The 13,518-nt window shown below is 46.9% G+C and overlaps 1 protein-coding gene and 1 long non-coding RNA gene across 13 annotated transcripts in view; one reads left to right on the top strand and one right to left on the bottom strand.

Annotated features, from left to right (window-relative positions):
• Positions 1 to 12: 12 nt before the first annotated feature.
• Positions 13 to 5,222, top strand: LOC306667208. The gene is made up of 2 exons (XR_013765475.1): positions 13 to 577; positions 3,087 to 5,222. It is a non-coding gene; the product is annotated as an uncharacterized lncRNA (long non-coding RNA).
• The window catches only part of KDM2B (lysine demethylase 2B), a 115,779-nt gene continuing 103,018 nt past the window's right edge, over positions 758 to 13,518 (bottom strand). For 8 of the 12 annotated variants that reach the window (XM_079149504.1, XM_079149509.1, XM_079149511.1 and 5 more), the window contains 8 exons: positions 13,185 to 13,453; positions 12,862 to 12,975; positions 12,248 to 12,286; positions 11,400 to 12,079; positions 10,663 to 10,826; positions 10,415 to 10,576; positions 9,540 to 9,758; positions 758 to 2,189 (listed from right to left, as the gene is read on the bottom strand). In XM_079149504.1, the coding sequence (XP_079005630.1) occupies positions 2,008 to 2,189; positions 9,540 to 9,758; positions 10,415 to 10,576; positions 10,663 to 10,826; positions 11,400 to 12,079; positions 12,248 to 12,286; positions 12,862 to 12,975; positions 13,185 to 13,453 (1,829 nt within the window). In that variant the 3' untranslated portion in view covers positions 758 to 2,007. The remainder of the gene's footprint in view (positions 2,190 to 9,539; positions 9,759 to 10,414; positions 10,577 to 10,662; positions 10,827 to 11,399; positions 12,080 to 12,247; positions 12,287 to 12,861; positions 12,976 to 13,184; positions 13,454 to 13,518) is intronic. The other 4 variants (XM_079149508.1, XM_079149510.1, XM_079149512.1 and 1 more) reach the window with 1 other exon arrangement.

Raw genomic sequence — 13,518 nt, forward strand, 5'->3', positions numbered from 1 at the left:
GACTATATGTAGGAGGGGCTTGTCTCACGGGCCAAGGTTTTATGTTGTTGTTGATTACTGAGAAAAGAAGCTGGTTATCTTCCTCATCTTCAGATTTGCCACAGCAGTCATTTCTGTATGTGATTATGAGGTTACAAGACCCTGTTTAAAAAAAAATTCTGTGATCTAAAATTATTTCTCACTAAGAAGCCAGGTGTGGTGGAATACACCTATAATCTCAGTGACCTGGAGGCTGAGGTAGGAAGATGACAAATTTGAGGCCAGACTCAGTAACTTAGTGAGACTTGGTCTGAAAAAAAAAAAAAAAAAAAAAAAGGCTGGGGACGTGGCTTAGTGGTTAAGCACCTCTGGATTCAATCCTTGGTACCAAAAAAAAAAAAAAAAAATTATTCCTCACTAGTTTTTCTGCCTGTCACCTGGGTAGGTCACCAGATAACCAAGTGTCTTCCAGCCACTCTGCAGGAGGGGAACCTCTCCTTGAGTTGTCTTCAGTGGGAGACTGAGGAGATGACACCCAAATCTGGGAAACTTCTAGGGACAGGTGATGCCATGCCGCCATGGAAGTTGTCTGGCACAGGTATGACAGGAGGCCTCCACACAGGAGAGCCACCCCGACCCTTAGAGAAACTCTGTTCCCTGATTTCTACATTTGGCCATTATTGTAGCATAGTTCCTTCCTGTGACTTTTACAGGCCAGAAACAGCTGAAGAAGAAAAAATCATGTACTATGAGGTTGCTACATTTTTCAGACTAATGAGAAATTATTTATTTGGTCTCAAAACAACATATAATAGTATTGAGACTCTACTGACCCTGGGATTTTCCAATTAAAACTTCTAGTCCTCTCCTCAAACAAAAACCCCCGAACACCAAGAGTGATTTTTTTTTTGTACAACTGTTTATACAAATTCAACAAAGGTAAAATCGCATCAGGGAAGGTCTAGGAATCACCACCACACGACAATGGCACTTATGAATGCAGAACATTACAACTAGAAAACAGCCAGGTTACGAACCTAAATGAGAACTCAACTCACTTCAAAGGAGAGGGAAAAAAGGAAAGGAGGCTGTGTGGGCGTGTTTATTCTACTTCTTGGCTCACGGTATAAATTAGGTCTGTGTGGAGTACAAGAGCTCATGCTGGAGCAAAACCCTCCTGAGTGCAAAGGCTGAAGTCTGAATTGTAAAAATTTCGAGGAAAAGGTGAATTCTCTACAGAGGAAACTTGGCAAAGTGTCTGACTTCGACTGTAGTTATGTCTGTCCACACCATGCTTGTGCAGCTTCTTGACACCAAGCAGGCTCGACTTCCAGCTAAACATGCTTTTAAGTGGAAGGTCTTGGCCCACTCTGTCAGATCTGGGCACATCTGTAGATGAGTTCTTTGTGTTGATGAAGTAGAGGTTAAGTTCTCTCCTACCTGAAGGAAACCAGGAAAGTTGGCAATCTCAAAACAATAAAAACACTGGTATGCATTCAAACCTTGCATAAATAACTTTTAAACAATTTGTACAAAAATAGTTCTGCATAATGTAAGATGTAACAAAACCAACCAAACAAAATGTGTCAAGACGTCAGCAGATGTGGTGTGTGGTCCACTTTATGTTGACACCAAAAACCTCGGCATTTCAAGGAACAAGGTGTCCAAAACAAAACACCACAGGGGTCGGGGGCAGGGAGAACCCCTAAAGCTCATGCTTCTAAGAAAATTCCTCCAAAGCCCATCTTCCTCTGACGGGAATGTCTTCTTATAAAGGCCGCTTAGACGTGGTCCAGAAAGCAGTGCAGTTACAATGCAGGAAGTCCAGAGGAAAGAGTCTGGCTCACGCATCCCCAAAATGGGTGGTTGAACGGCTTCTCCCTTGGCAAGACTTGCAAACTGGAATCATTCTGTGATCTATTGTTCCAAGTTCCATGAGAAATAAAAGCCCTCGTTTTTTTGTGAAGTCTTTCCCCTTCCCGGCTGTGCCCACCCCCACCTACCCATATTTACATACTTGTCCTCGGACTAACTCAGTTTTTGCAGGAGTTTTTCTTCCACTTGCCCAAACTGGACACTCACAGACATTTCAGCTATGAACTGCTCACAGCCTTCCTTGGTGACTTGCTTGCAGTACCTCAGGTCAATATGACAGATATTTCCACAGCGTTTGAAGAAGGACAGGCACTGATCAGTGACCTTATTGCAGTCTGCAGGGAAGACAAAATCATGTTAAAAAAAAAAAAAAGCTGGGATTGTAGCTCAGTGGTAGAGCAGTTGCCTAGCACATGTGAGGCCCTGTTTGATCCTCAGCACCACATAAAAATAAATCAAGGTATTGTGTCCATCTACAACTAAATATTAAAAAAAAAAAAAAGTGGGGGGAAAGAGGTGCAGTGTCCAAAGGCTCCCAGACCCAGCCATAGCTCTCTTGCTCTGCAGTCTCTGATGCCCTAAAGGAAAATATTATTTCATCAAAAGCTCTCTCCAAATGGGCATGGTTTTATCCACCAGTTATAAAAGTTTCATTCAGACTGGGCTGGGGATGTAGCTCAGTGGTAGAGCACTTGCCTAGCATGCTCAAGGACCCTAGGTTCAACCCCCAGCACCACCAAAAAAAAAAAAAAAAAATCGGACTACATCAAGTAAAAACCACTTAGACCACAGTAAAAACCACTGCCTCTTCATGTACATTCAAATAAATCTCTTGTCTAACCTGTCTTAGGCATGTCAAGAAGCTTTTTCCATCTAATATAGTGTTATGAGTACCTTCCTATATGCATTATTGTACACTCATCTGCCTGTTCCCTTCAGATAAATGCTCAGGGGGACACGGCTGGATCAGAGAGAACATTCCGTAAGGTCATCTTAGGATCCTCTGCTCCTCTGCTTCCTGATGCACAGCCCCTGTGCTGTCCCCCCCCCTCCAATTCTGAATGTCTACATGTGCAAAAGACCAATATGTATGCCCAATATGCTGGAAGGGGATGGCATGATTCTGTCCAGAGACCAAAAGAGAATGTGTAACCCCTTCACATTAGGCACACCCTTCAAATGCATGTGTTCATCAATTTACACTTTTCTTTCCTCCTGCTATTTTCCTTTAGAACCAAATCTACAGTTAGCTGGCTTAAATGCCAATCAACACCTAATTGAGATTCACCCTCCAGCAAGAGGAATGATTTCTTCTGGGGGCAAATCAAATGGAGGAGACAGTGATTCCTACCTTCCTCCAAACAGCATCAACCCACTGAGTCTCAAGCTTTCAATTCCACAAATATTGCAACAATTGACACAGGTGCATTAAAATAGGTTGGGAACCATAAACAGAACGCAGGGCCAACATGGTATCTTTTACACACATCAGCTGTCCTATAAAGAGGACACAGGGCAAATGATCCCTGAGATGCTGAGATAGACTGGGGTTTTGCTTATTGCTAATACCAGCACTTTCATTTTTCTATTGAGTGTGAATAAAAACAATGGCAAAGTGACAATACATGGGAGGCCTGTGCAGCAGAGATGGGTGGGGAAGAAGCACCACACAAGTCAAGTACCCCAGGGGCTGACCAACCTCTACACCATCAGCCTTGGCAGAGGAGCCCATGGCAGGGCACCTTCACACAGATGCCCACCAATTCTTGGATACACGGTTCAGATCATGTGAAGAGAACTCTTGTCTCAAAAAGGCAGTAGGAATTCATGAACATATAACAGGGGGAGCTGGGAAGCTGCCTGCACCACCTGCAGAGACACTGACAGTGAAGGACCCTGGCCAAAAGCTGCCTCTCACATTCTCTAGGGCATCCCTTAATCTTCTAACTAATCCATCAGACACTTCCCTCAAGATGGCTGACCCACTTTATAATCTTGTACAAGTGTCAAATGAAGGGTGTTATATATGCTAGCATGTTATTCCTTCAGAAAAATCATGCCCTCAAGTCAATACTTGATTAAGTGTAAATAAGGGATTTTGCCAGTAATAAAATATACTTCATTTTTGCTCCAGTTTTCACTACTCATTTTGACATGAGGCCCCATATTGGATGGGTCTTTTTTTCTAAGATCCAATTATCCTAGTAAGAGTTGTTTACAGTGTTCACCTAACATGAACAACATGAGCAAACTCGATGCGTAACCAGGCAGCCAGGGGCTCTAGTGGGGAATGCTGTCAGCAGGTAGGGCGCACCTGTCCGTGGAAGGTCTGAGAAACCAGGCTGCAGTGAAGTCTAATGTACAAAAGGAACCAGGGCCTCCCCACAGGAGAGTCCTTTCTATCCAGCTTTTTTGGGCGCCAGCTTCAGGGACTTCAGTGATCCTCCAAGGAGGGGCCAAGGCTGTCTGCAGGAGCCGACAGGACCACAGAAAGGTAAGTGCCAAGACACAGCTGAAGCCCTCTCAACCACCTGACAGCTGTGGGACTTGTCCAGCAGGCCTCTAGCTAGGGACTGGGGGGACCATTTCATGGGAAGAATGGTGACGGCAGTGGGACTGGGGCTGGGAGTACAGCAGAGCAGGGCCTGGCAGGGAAGGACACACATTCTGGGGGTGCAACTGGACAGCCCTGGGAAGGCCCTTCTGGAGGAAGGTGGATGAGGCTGGAAGATTCTCAGGCGGAAGAGAGGGACGGGCCAAAACAAGGTGCCTGAAAGTGTCAGGAATGGCAGCCAGGAGAAGGGACCGCCTGCAGGGGTGGGGCCATCCTCCTGTGTCATGTTCTATGGCTGGGAACTCACCCTAAAGAACGCAGTACACAGCTATCACCTGCGATGTTTTCTTGTCAAAAATATCCAAATTGAATTTAAGCAAGCCTAACTACAGTTCATAGGAAAAATAAAAACAGAACAAGTTAAACACCGTGAAGTAAACAAATTCTAAATGCGCACATTCTTCTAAGAAAACCATGGAAAGACTAGGGGGACTGTAAGGTCAATGTCAAAAGTAGTGTTTGTTTTTTTGATAGTTGTAGAGTGACATGGTACTTTTATCTTTATGTGGTGCTGAGGAACATACACAGTGGCTCACCTGCATCAGGCAAGCGCTCTGCCACGGAGCCGTAACCCCAGCCGTAAGCCCTCTTTTGAGAATGATTTTTTTAAGGGCTGGAGATAGAACCCAGGTGTCATGCATGCTAGCAAAAGCTCTATCACCAGGCTCATCCCCAAGTTCCTTATCTACGGACAACTGACTGATAACAGGAAGAGGCCTGTTCATTGTGGATGAATAGTGAAAAACAACAAAAATATGGACATAAGCATATTTCATCAACAGTTACGATCCCTCTCCCAGTCATGCTTTTCGTCATTTGACCTTTGCAGTCAGATTATAAACAGGGCCAGTCATCTTGGGGGCCTGTGGGGACTCATTAGAAGAGTGAAGGACGCCTTTAGAAAAAAGTGACAGGTGACATCTTGAAGCATCTCTTTATGTCAGTTTTCCTGTCTTCAGTTTTACTGAGGAATAGAAGGGGTACATTTTGTGACTTTTAGTCTTCTGAGGTGTGGTGGTACTATAGTTAAATGTCCTTATTCTTAGCAAGTGTACACAGAAGTATTTAGAGATGTTTGGGGATGAAGGGGTGAAGTGATGTTTCTAACCCTTCAAACAACTAAACAGAAAAAAACGAATGGAGAAATAAAGCAAACGTGACACAGTATCCACAACTGCTGTGTCTAGCTGGAAGAAATGTGACTGTTTATTATACCATTTTCGTTTCTCTGTGTTTGAACGTGTTCAAAGCATAGACTGGTGGTGCGGGGAACCCTATGGATAGGCCGCAGTAGGCTAAAGGAAGATGGTTTTTTCCTCAGCCTTTTTAACAGTGAAAAGTATAATTCCAACGAAAGGAAGATGAGTAAGACTTAGGAACCTCCAGCAGTAGAGTCCGTAACAGATGCACTCCTACATGACAGCAAAATCCTAGACAAAGCAGCAAGTGTGAAAAGATGTACTTACAGAAGTGAATAAAAATGATCTGTTTGCAGATGACATGGACTTATACAAAGAAGACCCTAAAGATTCCACCCAAGAGGTGTGAAGGAGGGACCCTGTTCTTTTCTAATAAAAGTTCAACAGAGCTGCAGGATACAAAAACCACACAGAATGATACCAATGAACGATTATGAAAGGAAATGAAGAAAACATTTATAATAGCATCAAGAAGAAGAAAAACTTAGAAGTAAATTTAAACAAGGAAGTGAAAGATTTGTACAATGAAAACCATAGAACAGTGATGAAATTAAAAAAATAATGCACTCCATACTCATGGACTGTTCATATTCATGGATTAGAAGACTTAATACTGTGAAGATATCAATGCTACCCAAAGAGATCTACAAATGAAATGAAATTGCTGTAAAATCCCCAATGTGTTTTTTGCAGAAATAGAAAAATCCATTCTAAAATTGATGTGCAATGCAATGGACTCCAAATTGCCCCAAACTCTTGAAAAAGCTAATTTAGGAGGCTCATACTTCCTGATTATGAAACTTAACTGCAAAGCTAAAGCAATCAAAACACTTGGTACTGGCATAAGGACACCAAGGAACTATAATTGAGAACTCAGAAATAAACTTAACTGTATAGTCAAATGATTTTGACCAGGGTGTCGACAACATTCAATGAAGGAAGGGACAAGTCTTTTCAGCAAACAATACTGAGAAAACTGAATATCCACATACAAATGCATGAAGCTGGACTCCCTACCACACACCACACACAAAAATTTAACTCAAAATGACCTAAACATAAAACCTTATAAAGATGTAAAACTCTTAGAAGAAAACAGAAAATCTTCATAAGATTTGGTAACAATTTCTTCTATATGACAAAGTGGGTGTGTGTGTGTGTAGGGGAATTGGATTTCATCAAAATTTAAAACTATTCTATGTAAAGGACACTATTGCCGGGCATGGTGGTACATGCCTGCTCAGGAGTCTGAGGCAGGAGGATTGCGAGTTCAAAGCCAGCCTCAGCAATGGCAAGGCGCTAAGCAACTCAGTGAGACCCTATCTCTAAATAAAATACAAAACAGGGCTGGGGATGTGGCTCAGTGGTGGAGTCCCCTGAGTTCAATCCCCAGTACCTACCCCCCACCCAAAAAAAGGGAATAAATATTTGCAAGTTATTTTATCTGATAAGAGGTTAATATCCAGAATACATAAAAAAACTAGATTACCTGATTAAAAAGTGAACATATGACTTGAAGACTTTTTGCCAAGAAAGACACATAAATGGGCTTATGAGCATGTAAAATGATGTTCAATGTCTAAATATCATCAGGGAAAAATGAAAGTCAAAACCATAGTGAGATACCACTTCACACCCAGTAGGGTGGTTATTACTAAAAAATGAAGGAAGTGTTGACAAAGATGTGGAGAATCTGAAACCTTGGTGTGCTACTGTGGAAATGTAAAGTGGTACAGTTATCATAGAAAAGGGATCAGCAGTTTCTCAAAAAAAAAAAAAAAAAAAAAAAAAAAAAAAAAACCACATAATCTAGCAATTCCACTTCTTTAAATTTAAAAGCAATTCAAAGGACAGGCTCACACATATGAACAAAATATGCTATATGTATGAATGACATGTAAAAGAATACTTTTTGGCCTTAGAAAGGAAAGAAATCCTATCCTATGCACCACCATGAATGAACCCTGAAGGCATTATACCAAGTGAAATAAACCAGTAGGCCACAGAAGTACTGTATGATTCTACTTCTTTGGGGTGTCTACAGCAGTGAAATAGGGTTGTTACGGGGACTGCCTAACGGGTACAGCCTTTTGAGTGGAGTGATGAGGAAGTTCTGAAAATGGATAGTGATGATGGTTGCAAAACTGAATATACTCATAGTAAGTATACAGCAACTTAACCAAAAATGAGAAAGAAAAGAAAAAAAGGGGGAGTGGCTACCAAGAGGATACAGCAGCAGTAAATCTTCATGTTCTATAATATCGAGTTAATGAAGACATAATGTCTAAATGGAAATGGCAGCAGAGGTTTATTCGGGAAATATGGTGGTAAAAACTGGGATAGAGAACTTGAGCTAAGGAATCGCCTCAGAGGGAGGATGAGGGGGTGGAGAAGGCAAGGAACTGCCTTGAGCATTAAAAAAAATACTTCTAGGATGAAATATGGCCTGAGTGACAGCAGCGAGAATTGCAGTGTCATTTATCATGAGACCAGATCCTCCAACCACATTTATGGATTATGAACATGTCAACTGCCATCTATTTTGTGGCAGAGACTTATTTTATAATCAACTAGTTACTGATAGAAGGGGGTGGGGGGACACCAGGAGAGACTCCAGAGATATACCTTAATATGCTTCACAGCTACTAACAGCAATGCAGACCCATCTGTGTGTACTGAGACAAGAAGAAGACCTCAGTGGTGGAAAAATAAAATGCCCAAGATGATGGACACCCCCACCCCTCTTCATGAGCTACACTCTTAGGGGAGGGGATTTAGACCAAGATCTCTGCAGCACATCCACAATAACTCAACTAGAACACAGTGAAGAGTCACTATCATATCAATCACTTAGAACAAGACAGGTTCCAAGAGGCAGGTTCATCACCAGTTCAAGTCAATGAATAGAACTTTGAGCTGGTGTCATTAAGGAGAATCCTCACTTCAGCACAGCTCTCTTCTTTGCCTCTAGGAATGGGACAATCCCTGTCACCAAAGCTTCACGAGGAGGGATGACCTCCAAGGGACCTTGGTACAGTGATCTCACCCAGAAGGCAGGCCTGGTGCGCAGCATGCATGGTGGGGAGGTGTTCATCTGGCATGAACAGGGGATATAAAGATAGGTGACAGTTAAGGAACATGTGAACCCTGATGGAGCAAAATACCAAATGGAGTTGCGTCAAAATGGAACTTAAATGAAGTGAGGGTATGCTTTAATACTATTTTGATGGGAGAAAAAATAAAGACTCAAGTTCTTCTTCTTCCTCCTCTTCTTTTTTTAAAAAATCTCATCCAAATGTGACATCCCAATCCAGACCATCCTAAGCCATCAAACCAACACTGAGTTAGCTGGGCTAAGGACAGGCAGTGTCGCCTCTGCCCGGTCCTTCAGAAGCAACTCACACCCCATTAGTAAGTGAAGGAGTAAGGATTCTGTGGTGTGTGACAGACAAGGAACAACAATGGAACTAACTGTGGATTTTCTTCTCTCCAACAACAGGCCCTTGATAGCAGGGTCATGAGGGGTACATGCAAGCGACAACAACAAAGGCAGGGACTATTTCACTGTTTCCGCCTGGCCACTGGTCTGCAGGTAGAAGCCCTGCCACTGTGACCCTTGCCATGGCCTATCACTGTCCCCACGCCCTGGTTGGCAGGCATCAACTCAGCTGCCTGCCTGTCTTTGGGTCAGAAGCCACTGCCATGTGCTCTCACTGCTATCAATACTATTTTTTTGTACATTTCCCCTCTAGACTAGGCTGTCTCATTCCCTGGGATATCCTAGCACCTAACACTGAGAACAGTGGGCACAACGTTTTCAATAAATATGAAACTCCACTGTTCCACAGACCTGGGGGGAAGGGGAATCTCACCTGACAGGTTGATCTCGGTTAGAGAGTCTCGGGTGGTGGTGCCGACAGCGGTGAGCAAGTTGATGGACTGGTCGGTGACGTGGTTACAGTAGCTAAGGTGGAGCTTGGAGAGCAGGGGCATGTGGCGGATGATGAGCCGCAGGGAGGCATCTGTGATGTCCAGCCCTGCCAGGCGCAGTTCCACAATGTTCCGGAGCTTGCTCCGATTGTCCATCTGACCTGGTGGGACAGAAAGGAGAGGGGCAACCCATCAGCCTGACCAGATCAGGTCATGCTGACATGACACTTTAAAAGGCCTATAGCCAGATGAAACACATTTCATTTAGCCACAAAGTGCTTCCTCCTAAAACCAGAATTCTAACATTTAAAAATCAGATGAGTCCACATCAAGTGTTAGATTTCTAGATTTCCTAGAAAAAGCAGATCTAGAAACCTGAGTCCACCTTACACTCAGCAACAATCAGCCAACTGGAACAGCAATGGCCCAGTATTCCTGCCTCCAATACCCTGTACACCATGTAAACTATAAGGGTCACTAACCCAGACAGTGGACAGGAGTGGGCTCTTCTGCAAGCCCACCCCCAACGACCTGACCCAAGGCTCCACAAGGTCAAACCAGCAAAAAGGCAAGTTAACATGAAAGCAGCCAGTGTGCTGAGCCACATGCGAGTCTTGGCATGTGCAAAGGAGCCTCTGCCTCCTCCTGGATTCCCTTTGAGCCCAAAGTGGACTTAGAACACAGCAGCAGGGACTCTTCCCTGTGTCCTCAGAGAAGGGCTGAGACTTCAGTAGACTTTAGGACACATTCACAGGATCCAATAGCACGAGTCACCCCATCCATATGCCCTCCTGTGCAGTCCCAGCCTGGAACTCACCTGGCCTATTATCTGTGGGTGGAGACAGAAGATCCCGCATCTGGGCATCCTTTAGTCCTTCTACCCACTGAACATCCAGAGTCCGGAGCAATGGACAACTGGAGCTACAGAGGGCTGAGACTGCGATCCACGAGCAGCCTGACAGCACCAAGTCTCGGAGCCCTGGAGGGATGGGGAAGGAGTCATGGGCCAGGTAATACACCCCAGCACCCACTACTTCACACTTGGGTCCCTCGTCCAGAGCTCACCAGGCAACCGGTTGATGAGCCAGCTCAGCTGCTTCTTGGAGATATTGGTCCAGCTGAGGTCAAGGGAGACGGGCTGTCGCCGGATGATGCCACTCAGCATCAAGGGTGTGATAGACTTGCAGTGGTTCAGGTCTATGCGGGTCCACAACCGCTTATCGCAGCACCTGGGGGCCCAGCAGGAAGGACATCATCAGAGGCAGGGGCTCATTTGGGGAGCCCCAGCATGGCCACCAAACTCAATGGAATCTCAGTCCTCTGCACTTTCTGTTTAGCACTCATCCTGTCCACATCTGGATACCTCTGCTCTGATGGCCACAGACCCCCAGAGGAAGGAGCTGGCATCCTCTCTGCATCAGATACTTCCTGTAGGCCTTACTATGTTCTCCAAACCACCCTGTGAAGCAGGCACCATGCCTGTTCATACATGAGGATAAGAACTTGGCCAAGCCTAGAAAGTGGATAAATATCAAGCTGGGATTAAAGCTAGTACCGGCACACCCACTCTTAACCTAGGCTAACTCTAGAGGCAAGGACTCCACTTGGTCCTTACTGAGCTCCAGGGAGTTCAATCAGGAAAGGACAGGCTGAGAGGGAATCTGTGGTGGGTAACAATTAGGCTCTAGGCTCAGAAGGGGAGAGCACCATAAGTGACTGAACTAGGGACACACACCCACGTGGGCCATTCTGCGCTGAGCCAAGCCTTAACCTAGAGTCCCCGACACAGGGCAGACCCTCACCAGCGGTTCCAGGTCCGGCAGACCCTCATGCAGACACACAGGTCTTGGTGGCTGAGGTAGCTGAAGACGGCCATCCACACCTCCCTGTGCATGACATGGGCTGCCCCATCGTCCAGGGGCAGCGAGTCGGGCGGGGGGCTGATAGGGGGTGGCCGGATCACGTGGCGCTCCATCTGGATGCACTTGGGCGGGGACACGGAGGGCGGGGGCCGGGAGATGACGCGGGGTGGACTGCGCAGGCTGGGACCTAGCGGGTGCCGTAGCTCCCGTGGGGTACCATTGAGCCCCTTGCTGAAGCGGTGGGGGCGCTCACAGAGGCCCAGGGGCCGCTTGGGCTCCTCGTTCTCACTCTCCGGTTCTGACTTGATAGGCTGGTGGTTCTCATGGGCCAGGCTGCTCTCTGTCTTCTGGATCTCATGGTTGAGCTCCTTGCTCAGCTCCTTGCTGAGCTCCTTGTTGGGAAGTCGCCGTTTCCGGCGCATCTTCACCTTTTTCTTCTCCTCTGGGCCCTCAGCCCCCTCATTGCTAGGCCCAGCAGTGGGTGAGCTGGAGCGTGAGTGGTCACTCTCCCTGGTCTTAGGGGGCGCTTCAGGCAGATCATCCTCTGGTTCCTGCTTGAAGCGCCGGAGGGGCTTGTTGGCCAGTGCCATCCGGTCCTCTGAGTTTTTCCAGGACCTCCGCTGCAGAAGAGAGGGGCCAAGGGCCAGTGGTCAGCCCAGAGTTCAGGAAGTTGCCCACCACAGACCTCCCAACCCTCTGCTGCAGGACTCATGGACCACCCAGATGATGCCTACAGCTCTGACAGCTGGGAGTGGCCCAGGGCACAGGGAGGAAGGGGAAGATGGTACCTTTTTCCTGAAAAGCTTATCTTCTTTGCCAGGTTTTAGCTGTTGCAGGGAAGAAAGGAAGCAGAGTTTGCTCTTGGGCTAGAGGAATACAATCTCCTTTATATCCAACCCCACCACAAGCCAAACTAGAGCAGGGGCTAGAGGGATGCCTTTCCCACAAATGCCATTTCCTCCTTCCCATCTGACTTTCAGCGGGCCTTGCCTGCTGCTTTCAAGGAGGAAGCTGGAAGTAGTTTGGCCAACCATTCCCACCCAGCTGACATCCCACCAGGGACAGACCCAGAGAATGCAGTCACCCATCATATTAGCCTCGGATGCAGGAGCAGGCCTATGAATATCCCACAGCCAAGACAGTGGACTGGAGCCAGGAGATGTTCCAGGCGCCACCTTGTGGCCAGTGAAGGCAAGGCCAGTGGGTGGAGCAGGGCCATTAGGATCCTCTGAGGTTCCTGGGACTTCAGGGCTTCCTGGGCAGCCCCGGCTTCGCTTCGATCCCAACCAACCAAGGCTCTCCTCAAAGAGAACTCCCACAGACCTTGGCAGGGGGGCAGGGGGGGGGGCAGCCCGGGACAAGCAAGTCTCCAGGGCCCTGGGAGGGTGGGGCATGGGAGCACCTGCTGCTGGAAGTAAGTGAGACTGGATCTCCACCAAGGGCTGAGGCTGCTGCCTAGAGGGGGCCTCGGCGAGAGGTGAGAGGAGGAACCGGGGGACGTTTGAAGCGTCGAGGCCTAAAGGGGGTGGGAAGAGGAGTGACTTGCTGGTTTTTCTCTCCCTTTTGGGATGGGTTCTCAGGACTTGGGTGACCTGCTCAGGGCAACAAGAGGCCAGGACCCGGACCCTGAGTCCTACCCTCTGCCCATCCCTACCCCCACCCTCCGCCCTGCACCCAGGACTAGTCAGGTCACCCCTCCACTGCCCAGGGCCTGCCCATTCGTACTCGTTTGCGTCCACTCAGCTCTTGGGGCTTCTCGTATTTCCGCTTCCTCCTCAGGTGTACGTCGTCAGATTTTCGGCGCAGGATGCCATCCGGGGGCACCTTCTTGGGGTGCTCCTCTGACCTACGCCGGGGAGCCTCTTCACACTCACTCCTCCGCTTGACAGGCTCTTGCCCTTCCTTGTTGTCCCGGTTCATCTTCTGCTCCTTGAGCAGGGAGCCAGGCAGGTTGGAGGCATACTTAAAGCCAGGGCCACGCTTTTGCTTGTAGGCCAAAAAGAAAGAAGAAACAACCCCACTGTATATCTTTGGACTTGCTCTTCCTCCTCCCCAGGCT

Source organism: Sciurus vulgaris (assembly GCF_902686455.1).
Source record: "Sciurus vulgaris genome assembly, chromosome: 8".
Classification (NCBI taxonomy): domain Eukaryota; kingdom Metazoa; phylum Chordata; class Mammalia; order Rodentia; family Sciuridae; genus Sciurus; species Sciurus vulgaris.